The sequence below is a fragment of the Alexandromys fortis genome, unplaced genomic scaffold, assembly GCF_014885135.2.
Source record: "Alexandromys fortis isolate MF-2015 unplaced genomic scaffold, M_Fortis_MF-2015_v1.1 scaffold_28, whole genome shotgun sequence".
Lineage (NCBI taxonomy): Eukaryota > Metazoa > Chordata > Mammalia > Rodentia > Cricetidae > Alexandromys > Alexandromys fortis.
The window spans coordinates 1,467,985-1,479,783 of record NW_026067901.1 but is presented as its reverse complement, the minus strand read 5'-3'; the positions used below and the strand labels follow the sequence as shown (position 1 = coordinate 1,479,783).

Sequence of the window (11,799 nt, the reverse complement as noted above, 5' to 3'; positions counted from 1 at the left end):
AAAAAAAAAAAAAAAAAAAAAAAAAAAAAAAAAAAAGGTAAAATGCCATTCTGCCCTAAAAATCTAGTAAACCCTTAGCCTGGACTGAGAAATCAAAAGCACCAACAAATCATGCGGTTAAAGGGAATGAGATGTTTAGGGCTATCAGCCTCCAGTTCCTCTAAAGACACCCTGAGTACCCCAGCTGGCACTTACAGCCTTGAGTGAGTATATGGTTGATGGAGGAAGGTCATTGGTTAATTAAATAAAGAAACTGCTTGCCCTGATAGGTTAGAACATAGGTGGGTGGAGTAAACAGAACAGAATGCTGGGAGGAAGAGGAAGTGAGAGCAGAGACACCATGCTCCCCTCTCCTGAGCAGATGTGATAGCTCTGCTCTCTGAGGCACATGCGATGAAGCTCCGACCCAGGATGGACATAGGCTAGAATCTTTCCCGGTAAGACTGATGCTACACAGATTATTAGAAATGGGCTAGTCCAGGTGTGAGAGTTAGCCTAGAAGAGGATAGATATAATGGGCCAAGCAGTGTTTAAAAGAATACAATTTGTGTGTTGTTATTTCAGGGCATAAGCTAGCCAGGCAGCCGGGGTACTGGGGATGCAGCCCCACTTCTCCTATTACAACATATGGTAGTCAGCCCTTACTTTTCTCCTGAAGACAGAGCTATGGCCATGCCCAAATCCTCTGTCCACCAAAAGTTATGTGATTTGATTTCTTTGAGGCTCAGTTTATCTCTTGAAAGGGCACTTGAACAAAATGGCTATAGGTGACTGCTAACATAGAACACAGCCAGTGTGGTCACTGAGCCCAGCAGGGGCTCATGAAATTCCTTTTAGCCAGACAGGGACAGGAGCCCTGTCCGCATAGCACTGTTTTCATATTGTCATTTAAAGAGGCATACTTTGGAACTGATCAAACAAAAGCTCTTCTGAAACTTACCTATGAATCCAAAGATGTATTTGATGGTGGGCACGAGGATGACAAGGACTTTGTTGAGCGCAATGATCACTGCGGCGATCAGGAAGTGCTTTACCCAACTGAAGGGTCTTCTGGGGAACAGCAGTGTGATCACGGAGGTCCGGATCTGCAATGAGGATGTTGACAGAACAGACCTGATCACTTCTTTCACTTTTTTGTTTTGTTTTTTTCAAAACAGTGTTTCTTTGTGTAGGTTTGACTGTCCTGGAACTCATACTGTAGACCAGGCTGGCCTTGAACTCACAAAGATCCGCCTGCCTCTGCTCCCGAGTGCTGGGATTAAAGGTGTGTGCCACCACCGCTGGGCTGTTTTAATTTTCGCTATGACTATAAGTATTCTAATCTAAAGCATTTTGTTTTACCCCTCCCACCCCACCACCAAAAAGATACATCTTGATGCTTTTTCTCACATTTTCCTTATGTTGAAACACACAAAGGAGCATTTGCCATCCTAACTGCTTTAAGTTCATACAGTTCCACAGAATTAGGTCCATTTGTGTTGTATGTCAACTTCACACTGATCTGTCATGTCTGAAGTGATATCTTTCCTTGGCTGCATACCAAGTGTCCATTTTCTTGGATCTTAGAACTCTTTGTTCAAAAGTAATCTTGGGCCGAAGAGATGAAGTAACAGCTCCGTGCAACTTGGGGCAGTGAAGGCTTGCTGCTAGCTAACCGTGTCTTACTCTCATTAGACCAGCCTAGGCATCGGACATAGACACTGAGATGGCATAGCACGGACTATAAAGCAAATTCTGCAAACCTGGCTTTTTCTTAATTTTCCATTTTATTTGACATTTTCCACTGGTATTTTGAAAAAAAAAAGTGATGCTTTTTTTTGTTTCCTCCTTCTTCCTCCTCCCCTCACATTAATAGATTACAGCCCCACAAAAGGCATACAGTGGGACTCAATAACCCCAGCATTCCACAGAGGTCCTGCTCAGTCATTTCCCCATAGCAGGCATTCAGGAAACGCTGAATTAAACTGACAGCAGGAATCCTTCCACTCCCTTCGGGGTCCCCTGCAGATTCCAGTCCTCATTTCAGCAGCTGAAGTCAGTGCGCCAAGCTGGAGAGAGGCTCCGCTGGCGGCAGAGCTCAAGGAACTATGGTGTCACCAGACAAAGAGGTCGCTGCGGGAGAGGGACTGAGAGCTTTTGGGTTTGGACAGCCCAACACAGAGACATGCTCATCTTTGGGATCAATTCTGAGGACACTCTTTGGACTTAGTTGGGGTACTCTGTTTGTCTCTCAGTGAGTAAGCCCTTGAGTTCAGCTAGGGCTTCCCATGTTCAGAAGTGATGGGATCTATTTCCACCAAAAAATTCCAGTCTCGAGACCTCATAATGGCGCGGAGACAGGAACTCATTGCAGAAGCAGCAACTGTGAGCTCCATCTTGAAACATGTATGGACAGCCCGGAAAAATGCAAGCTAAATCGCCCGCAGTTTCTCCTGTGGCATTCCTTTCATACCAGCCGTGGATAATGGGAGCCATCTGTGTAGGTCAAAGGGAATTCATTTCTAGAGTGGCAAACTGCACACACGGGCTCACAAATGGTTTAGGAGTGACTTTGGGAGAGATTTTAAAAATTAGTGAGAAAGAAGCTCACCGTGAAAAGCACTTCAAGGAAGGCCAGCAGTTTGATGCCACTTTCCCCAGTAACTGGGACATTATGACCTGTGAACAATGTCCAATATTGTTCACAGAGGCAGGGTTAGTGAACCTACAGTGAGTTTTCTATAGGGGTGTGTGTTGTTCAGTATGATTGACTGGGAAACTTACAAAAAAGCAGGCTGAATGCAGATTTGTGTTTTATGAAGATGCTACACACACACACACACACACACACACACACACGCATTTATATTGTTTCTGTTAAAACGAAAGCATTCAGGTTAAAACAAGCAAACAAAAGGCCAAGTCAAGGGCAATCCTGTATGCTCAGGGCCTCTGAGAACAAACACAGTTTCCTAAGGTCATGTGGTAAATGAAGGTTTGGCCTACTGAAACGAGAAGACACAAAATGGTTGGGGTGAACGGCAAAAGCTTTGTTCTCACGGTGAGTACAGGACTGAGGGAACATGGAATGTCAACAGCCCCCTGAAGAGGGCAATAGTGCCAAGGAGGCAGAGGAAAGGAGCCTTGGAAAGGGTTAGAAGAAAACTGGTCATTCCCTGTTACAGCACCATTGTTATGAGAGAGTGGATCCAAAGGGCTGGGGCAGCTCTGTTTACCCAGACCAGGACAACGGAGGCAGCTCAACCTTATTACTCACATGCCCTTACCCATGTGCCCCTTTATCTACTGATGCAAACTGATAAGGATATGAAAATGTGGGTCAGATGCTGCAAGTCCGGGAAGTCCCCAGCACCAGTCAGGGCGCCTGACACAGAATGACACGAGGAAGTTTCCACGCACTTTCTGGGTAGAATGCTAATTGTTCCTGCAGAGTTTCCGGAGCACAGTCTGTTAGGAGGCGCTCTGTGCTAATGTAGGGTGCCAGAGTGAAGATCACAGATATGGAAGTCAAGAAGAAAGGAACAGCCTTGATTTGCCTCTCCATAAACACAGATTCTCCCACTGAGTAGAAATGACGCCTTCTTCATGGTACAGGATGGCTTGGGGATCGTATCTCGAGAGTACCAACCTCACTGCAGTTCCTGACAGTGCCAACCATATTTCTGTACCATTGTCTGTGCACACTTCAGAGACCTGGAGGCAGGACATGCAAAAGGGATGATTGTTCTGTAGGAAGATGAACAGCAAGTGCCGGAAAGTCTGAAAGATGACCTTCTGAACATACTCCAGTAGGGCATGAGCCTGTCCACTTAGGCTAAACAATAAAGGCTACTTGCTTTTCTGTCCCTTGTGGTGACACGTGAACCTTGCCGTAGGAAGGGAAGCACAGTTGCAAATGTCATCATCCATCCTCTGGAAGGAGGTGCATCCCACAGTGGACTGCCTATCCCACACCCAAGGAGCTCCGCACGAAGCTACTAATAGAGATTTAGCCTTCATTCACTTCGCGTCTGCATCTGTCCAACAGGCATCAGAGATAAACATCACAGGTGGCTCCTGCACGCTTGTGCTGAGATGAAAAAGAGGATAAGGGAATCTGAGCAGGCGACACTTATCCTCTCATCTAAGAAAGAGCCAGGGGACCTAGTTTCGTAAGAGAAAGGACGCGAAACAGTAGCTAAAATGCTAGATTTGAACCCAGACTAGGTTTGCTTTGTCGCTTGTTTGGGAGGATACCATGGCAGATAAAGAAGTTTCTTGCGGGGAGGGGTGCCAAGTGTTTCTGAATGCAAAGAAAGCTGTTGGGAGAGCTACGCCCTCCAGGTGAGCCGTGCCTTCTGGGTGAGCTGCGCCATGCAGGAGACCCACACCCTCCAGGTGAAGCCACACAGTGTAGGTAGGAGAGCCATGCCCTGCGTTTGGTTCACTGAAATCCTGGCCCCAAGTGACATGAAACAAATAAAAACACTATTCACAGTATCGACCGCTTTATCAGAAGCCCATCAGAATTTGGCCTCTTAGAACTTGACTGGGACATGGAGGTCGCCACTTTATCACACTTGTGACCATTTTATTCCCTTGCCGAGACCCTCATTCCCATGGATTCAAGGCACAGAATAAACTAGAAAAGGTGGTTCATGCATTTCAGAAAAGGCAAGATTCAGCCGAAGACCATTTTTCATGTTCAGCATTGTTGACCCTCCCTGCCGGCCTGCCCACTCTGCTGGCCACTATTCTGTCTGTGACCACTGTTAACATTTCCCTGTAACTGTGGCAGTGAAAGGCCAAGCCATGCCCAGAAAATGGCAGACATTGGTCCTTTTCCTGGATGTTGGTTCTTATGGCCAATTTCAATTTTAATGGCCTCTAGCACTGACAAACTACTACAGTTCCTGATATCAGACTCAGCCCAGGGCATTCACTCTTACACAGGATTAGAATTTCTAAGAGAGTGTTGGATTGCCAATGGTGAGATATAATACTTGTCAAGACTGGCTTTTACTTCCCATTCTGGCAACGAGCCTTGCCTTAGCTTAACAGTTATCCACTAGCTGTGTGAGCACCGCCACGCCCTTCAGGCTCTCAAGACTGCGGCTAGGGAAATCCTTCCTTATCAAGGGCTTGCGAGTAAAGCAAAGTGAAAGATGGTAACAGATTCCTTGCATAAAACCATTAATCGACAGTGCAAATGTTTCTGGTATGCCAAAACTCACAAGGACCCTGGATGTGCTTTTCCCGGCATAACCGGAAATGCCGTCCTACAGAACATCCCGCTCCAGTCAGAGCTCACTTTAGGCTAAAGCTCCAGGCACGACGTTCAGAATGCTCTTAGATAGAATAGAGGCCAGGCATTATTTCAGAGTAAAGTATTAGCTGTGATAGCGACAAGGATTTGATTTCATGCACTCATGAGGAAGGAATGTGGCAAAGTACACGTCACCACGCGAGCAGTTCTTAAAGTGACCACAGCACATTATCTAAGTTGCTCTCTTATGCTGAGTCTTGTACGGAACGTTTTGTATGTAGCAAAGCTGGTTTCCGGGTTACTTAGTTTACCCCCCTAAAATGAACGAGTGAATGGAGTGTTTATGAAAGGGGCACAGTCGGCAGGCAGGAGAACCTGTGTTTGTCCACGGGTGGCGTTTTAATTCTTGCCACGCAGTCCTCACACACCCCACTTGCTTGCTGTGGTGAGTCCATGACAAACCGGAACCCTGACTAGTGCCAAGGAGCAGGAATCTCAAATGCCAGAAGGCATGTGTCAGTTTTGGTGGGAGAGATCAAAAAAACTCCCTTCTGGTATATCATTTACCTAATGATGTACCATGTCCTGTTTGCCACCAAGACATCAGATTCAATAACCCGAGCTTTGGATGTGATCTTGGCACACTCTGAGGAACAAATGGAAACACCTCAAGATGCTGGCAAGATGCAATGTGGTCTTAGCTTAAGTGGCGCTGGCATTCACATTTCCAGAGGCAGAAAAAGTTACATTATATTATATTAGTCTATAGGTGGCAGCCCAGGCTCTGTTTGCTCTTCATTTGAATTTAAAAATAAGGTTCATGGTTTTTTTCATACTTTAAAAACACTACCTAAAATGACTGACTGTGTCTATCTACTAAGTGCTCAACTTTAAGTGGCTCCAAAATTCTATGAGAAAATAATAAATCGGCTGGGACCCATGACCGCAGACACACAGACACCCAAATCCACAGCGAGTCAGAACAACGGACTCATCCTTCAGGACTCAGTGTACTTACTGGGAAGAGGACAATGGGCACAGTTAGCGTCACTGCCACCAGGACGGCCACGCGTACCATGATCAGAGGGGTGTCAAATGTGTAGACTCTGCTGTAAGCATGGAGTAATTCATCTTCAACTTCCCCTGCAAGAAGAAGTGTTGGGGGAGTTGCTGAGTCAGCACCAGCTACTCACAGAAACACGCAGGGTAACGGAAAAACAGGACAGTGGAGGAGGCCAGGCCTAGGGATTCAGGCGGTTCTGTAGCTTGTAAAGCTACTACATGAAAGGCTGCTAAGCTTCTTGATGTGATTTGGTCCACAATAAATCTGTCTGCTGCAGAGAGCATCACAAACCAGGACGACATGCTCGGATTAAAAAAAAAAAGGAAAAAGCCTAAGCTGTACTAGCTTGTCCCGCCCACGGCACCTCTATCCTCAACCTGTCTGTCCAGCTAACTCTGAAGCAGCGTCTTTGCACCTAGTGTGGGAACTGTAGGACTGATGCGCTCTAACTCTGTGTTTGTGTGTATGTGCGTGTGCTTGTACACACATGTGCATTCACTTGTGTGGGCACATGTGGGGGGGGGCAGAGGTTGATGTTGAGACATTTTTCTCAATCACTTCTTCGCCTTACTTTTTGAGACAGGGTCTATCACTGAACTGTGAGCTTGCTATTTCGGCTAGACTGTCACCCAGCAAGACCCTGGGATCTGCCTCTTTGGTTCCTAGCACTGGGGTTACTGACACCAGGCTTCCACACCCAGCTTTTACATGGGTGCTGGCAATCTAAACTCAGGTCTTCTTGAGGATTTCAAGGGTTGTTCGTCTTATGAAATTCATTAGAAAAGCATGTGAGAATGAAAGCATGATTTTTATTGGATCTCCCAATCAGAATCATTCTAAGATTTATCTGATGCCTTCTTTGAAGACGGCCATGCAGAATGCCAGACACAAACGCTCATAGATACACATGAAATCAAGACACAAGTAGCACATAGATGTATATGAAGTCATACGTAGCCCGGTTTCCCCTCTATCCCTCTCAAGATGAGACAGGGGGCAGAAACACACTCGGTGGTGTTGATCTTGACTTTCTCTAACCTGTAATCAGTGAGAGGCTAATGCCAAACTGGGAGCAAGTGCTCGGTTACCAGTCAAATGTTAGTCAAATGGGAAAGACACCTAAGCAAATGATGGCCCTTCTCTGAGGCATTTCCTCCCCAGTCGGCCACACATTCAACTTACCAAATTCAAGTTTACCAAATCAGTAAAGAGGAAGTTGAGGTCCAGGAGGAGGAAGAGCTACTCTTACAACTTTCCAGTCTATTTTTGAAACTCCATGTGTGTGTATTATATGCATATTTCTTTTTCTATTTTAAAATAACTGAAATGGTTTCCAAGGTGTTGTGTGTCTTGCAATAAACAACTCACTAACAGAGCTCAAAAAAGAGTTGGAGGTGTCTATTAAAAATGGGGTTTTTGATCCTACTGCACGTACTGGCTTTGTGGGAGCCTAGGCAGTTTGGATGCTCACCTTACTAGACCTGGATGGAGGTGGGTGGTCCTTGGACTTCCCACAGGGCAGGGAACCCTTGATTGCTCTTTGGGCTGATGAGGGAGGGGGACTTGATTGGGGGAGGGGGAGGGAAATGGGAGGCGGTGGCGGGGAAGAGACAGAAATCTTTAATAAATAAATAAATAATAAGAATGCCTATTTGCATTGACACTTTGACTGTGTAAATATATGATAGCACACATATTTGATTGAAATAATTTCTCTCCTGGGTTATACTTCATGGAATGAGAAAATCATATTAATTTTTTGTTTACAGTTAAGGTGCTGGACAGAATGTGTAGTGTGTACTGTTGCCATGTCGTTTATACATATATGCATACATACATACATAAGCACATACAAATTTAGAATAATCCCAGATTGAAGGAACATTTTTTTGTATCCTTTTTCTTAGGAAGCTATTACTCTAACAGAACTTTAAAATGAAGCAGACATTTTACTTAATACTCTAAAATGCCAGCTTTGTTTGTTTGTTTTGTTGTTTTTGTTTTTCTAGACAGGGTTTCTCTGTGTAGCTTTGGAGCCGGTCCTGGAACTCACGCTGTAGACCAGACTGGCCTCAAACTCACAGAAATTCTCCTGTCTTTGCCTCCAGAGTGCTGGGATTAAAGACATGCGCTACCACCGCCCTGCTTACGATGCCAGCTTTAACTGGCTGGTTAAAGAAGAAGCAGGTTCAAACTTGAGGACTATGGGCTTTTGTGATTTGCTTGGCAGCCACTTCTCCTTAAAAAGAGTTCTACTGTATACAGTTGGATTCAGTTTCATTGTTTCTAGCCTAAACTAGTCTGGGAAACTAGACAAAGAAATATCACCTATACGTGAAGGAAATTAACTTGATTTGAGGGATTTGTGATGTGTGTGTGTCCAAGTGTATGCACAAAGATGAACATACACACACACATGCACATGTAGATGCTAGAGGCTGGTGTTGGGCATCTTCCCTAAATGCTTGAGGCAGGGTCTCTCAGTGACTCACAGCTCAGGGCTGTTGTTAGCTTAGCTAGCTGACAAGTCCCGGAATCCTCCTGTCTCTGTCGCTAGCGCTGTAGCCGGTACTGCCATGTTGGATTTGTGTTGGGCATCGGGGAATCCAAACCTGGGTCCTCTTGCTTGGAGGTGAAATACTTTATCTACTGAGCATCATCCTAGCTGGGATCAGAGAGATTTAAACAACAAACAAACAAACAAACAAATCATACATGACTTCCCCAGTTGCTGGAATCTATTAGCCGGGTGGACCCAGAGCCCATTTCCTTTGGAAAGTGGCAAGGCTAAATAGAGTGTCAATCAAGAATGCACGATTTACATATAGACCATGCCACCCACTTAAGGGATGAAAAACAATTTTATGTATCGAGGTGAATGACCAGTCTAATCACAAAGAGAATGGCCGCGACAGGGTGACCTACCATAGAAAGTTAGGTAGCCAAAGAGAGCAGCAAGCAGGTACATGACGAGCATCCCTGTGATGGAAATATTGGACACTGTCTGCATCTTTCTCCGGGACCGACTGGGAAGAAAACGAACACCAAGCATCACTTTAAAAAACTTCTTTAAATATAACTTAAAATTAAAATAAAAAAAAATGATGAAAGCAAACTTCAGACATAAAGCTTACAACTTGTTTAAATTTGTCTCACAGAGTTAAGGAAGATTTATTTTCATTTCTCTTAAACAGTGTTCCTTTAATCTGTAGTTTCTTTAATGTCGAGTAAGCTTGTCCACAGAAAATTAATTAATTTAATTACGTTAAATGGCCAGGATTAAACCGGCCCCTATGGCAAAGCTTTTCCATTTCATACTGAGATGAGTTTACTGAAGAAAACAACCTAGGGAGTCAGCAAATCCCTACTACCAAGAGCTTGAAATACTGAGAAAAATTTATGTTGTCCCACGGAAGTTTCTAGAAGCCAGTATAGTGAGCACTCACCACCCAATCTTCAGACTTACGGAGTCCATACTGTATGTGATTCACAAAGTAAATCTAAGACCCCAAAGAGCCGAAAGTGTTCCAGAAGTTTAGGAAGCAAATCAGAACTTATCTGGTTTACACACACACACAAGGCATCTTCTCTGTTCAGGTTTAAAGATGTAAGAACCATTGCCTGACCCCCGAGCGGTTAGAATGAGTTCAGACCAAATGCGATGTCTGCAGCCTCAAAGGAGATGATTATTAATGAATTACAGATCCTTGCACTGGTAGGAACTAGCTCGTGTCCCCATTGCGTACACAAGGCTGTCTCTGCCGGTGAACACCTTTCATGCAAGGAACTGACCACAAGTAGCATCAGCTGCTCGGCAAGGCTGCCCTGACTCTAAGTTTTTGTTATCACGAGTGTTGTCATTTCCAGCTAAACAACAAAATCCACAATGCACCCACCATCTCCTCCCCCACTGTGGGAAATCATTCCCTGAGCTGTCATGCTAGAACGGCAGGAGAGGAAGCAAAGCCAAGCAGGTGGGCTCACTCAAACCTTGGCTGAAATACATTACCAATGAATTGCGGTAGCACAAACCATCTCTGCTCAGAAAGCCATAGGATGGGCCTCCTCATAAAGCATCTTTGAATAGATGGACACATTTACAAATCAAATGAGAATGCTAAAATGATGGCTGCCTTACTCTTTAAGTTCACTGTAGATGGGTAGGACCTCGGGGTGGCAGACAAAAGCGAATGCTAGGATTGGGATTGCATAGGCGGTCTGTAAAACAAACAAACATACATATTTGGAGACCCAGCGTAGACAGTGATTCCAGAGCTTCTCAGTTTGTGAAATAAAATTCAGTGACCACAGCACCGCTCAGCCTATTAGGGGGCAGGGACCTATCGCTTACCCGGGAATTGAAAACGAAGTATTTGGGTTGACACTTGTCATCACTGTGGGCTTCGTACTCCACTCCACTGCTGTGAAGAGGGCCGGTGGCCTGGTTCTCATCCAGCCCTGCAGGGTTTCGGTGAGTGTAATCCATCATGAAGTTGACGTCAGTGCTCTCTGAGTTATTGGGTAACATAATCACGTGCATGGGAAGTGTGCTGTTGAACGTCAGATTTCCAACATTGTGATCCAGGACAGGCAGAGGGCAGGGTATTTCAAATTTTTTGTAGATCACCTATAGCCAGTCATTAAACATTGAAACAACAAAAACAAAAGAATTGTCAAGCTTTGAGGGGGAAATAATAAAATAAAAATCCATCTATGTGACTTGAGGGGTACAGGCTCTCCATAGACTGCTGGACCATAGAGAGTCCTAGCCTCTGTTCAAAGGAGAGAGTTGGACCTGTGGTTGCCAGTGCTACTTTCTAGTCAACAGTCCCAGGCTTCCCAGGTCTTTCCGACTCTTCTATGACATTACATCAAAGATAGTTTCCTCGTTACATCAAAGTATTCATGACACAAGTCATCAATAATTCTTTCCTCTTCCTTTACGTCTTTGGAGGGGAAAAAGATTTGCAAATTTCTCATCTACGCTATTTCAAGAAATTTCTCCTTTGTTTGAGTTGACTTCTTCAACTCTGCTATGGTCAAAGTCTCTTAACGGGTAGAAAGTGGAAGGGAGAATGGCGAATACAGACAGACGTGGCCGCAGCCTACTCACGCCTGTTATTTCCACCTTCTTAGACACTGGGTCACTGCCATAGTCCTTTGTCTAAAGTTCCGCCCAGGGAGCCTGCCTGGAACATACCGTGTGCTATGACCTTGGCATTCTAATTCAACTATTTTTAAACCCATGACTGTCCCTTTCTCATTCCAAATTAGAATACAATAAAATTGCTTGTGAAGCAAGAACTATTCCATGCTAGTGAAATCCGTGGACAAACATGAGGACACTAATGAAACATGGCACGCATTCCAAGCTACAAGGATCATGTCAACAAAACACTTACCACGCTGACAAAAAACACCATGCACGTCAGGGAAAATCCACTGGTATAGCCAAGGTAACCTAGGATCAGCAGAAATATTTTGGAAGGTG

General features: G+C 44.8%; 1 protein-coding gene across 1 annotated transcript in view; it reads right to left on the bottom strand.

Moving 5' to 3' along the window:
* The window catches only part of Slc38a4 (solute carrier family 38 member 4), a 39,551-nt gene that overhangs the window by 4,234 nt on the left and 23,518 nt on the right, over positions 1 to 11,799 (bottom strand). Inside the window, exons 9-14 of the mRNA XM_050131273.1 lie at positions 11,711 to 11,769; positions 10,660 to 10,935; positions 10,447 to 10,526; positions 9,234 to 9,334; positions 6,264 to 6,388; positions 894 to 1,085 (exon numbers count right to left, since the gene is read on the bottom strand). Coding sequence (XP_049987230.1) covers positions 894 to 1,085; positions 6,264 to 6,388; positions 9,234 to 9,334; positions 10,447 to 10,526; positions 10,660 to 10,935; positions 11,711 to 11,769 — 833 coding nt within the window. The remainder of the gene's footprint in view (positions 1 to 893; positions 1,086 to 6,263; positions 6,389 to 9,233; positions 9,335 to 10,446; positions 10,527 to 10,659; positions 10,936 to 11,710; positions 11,770 to 11,799) is intronic.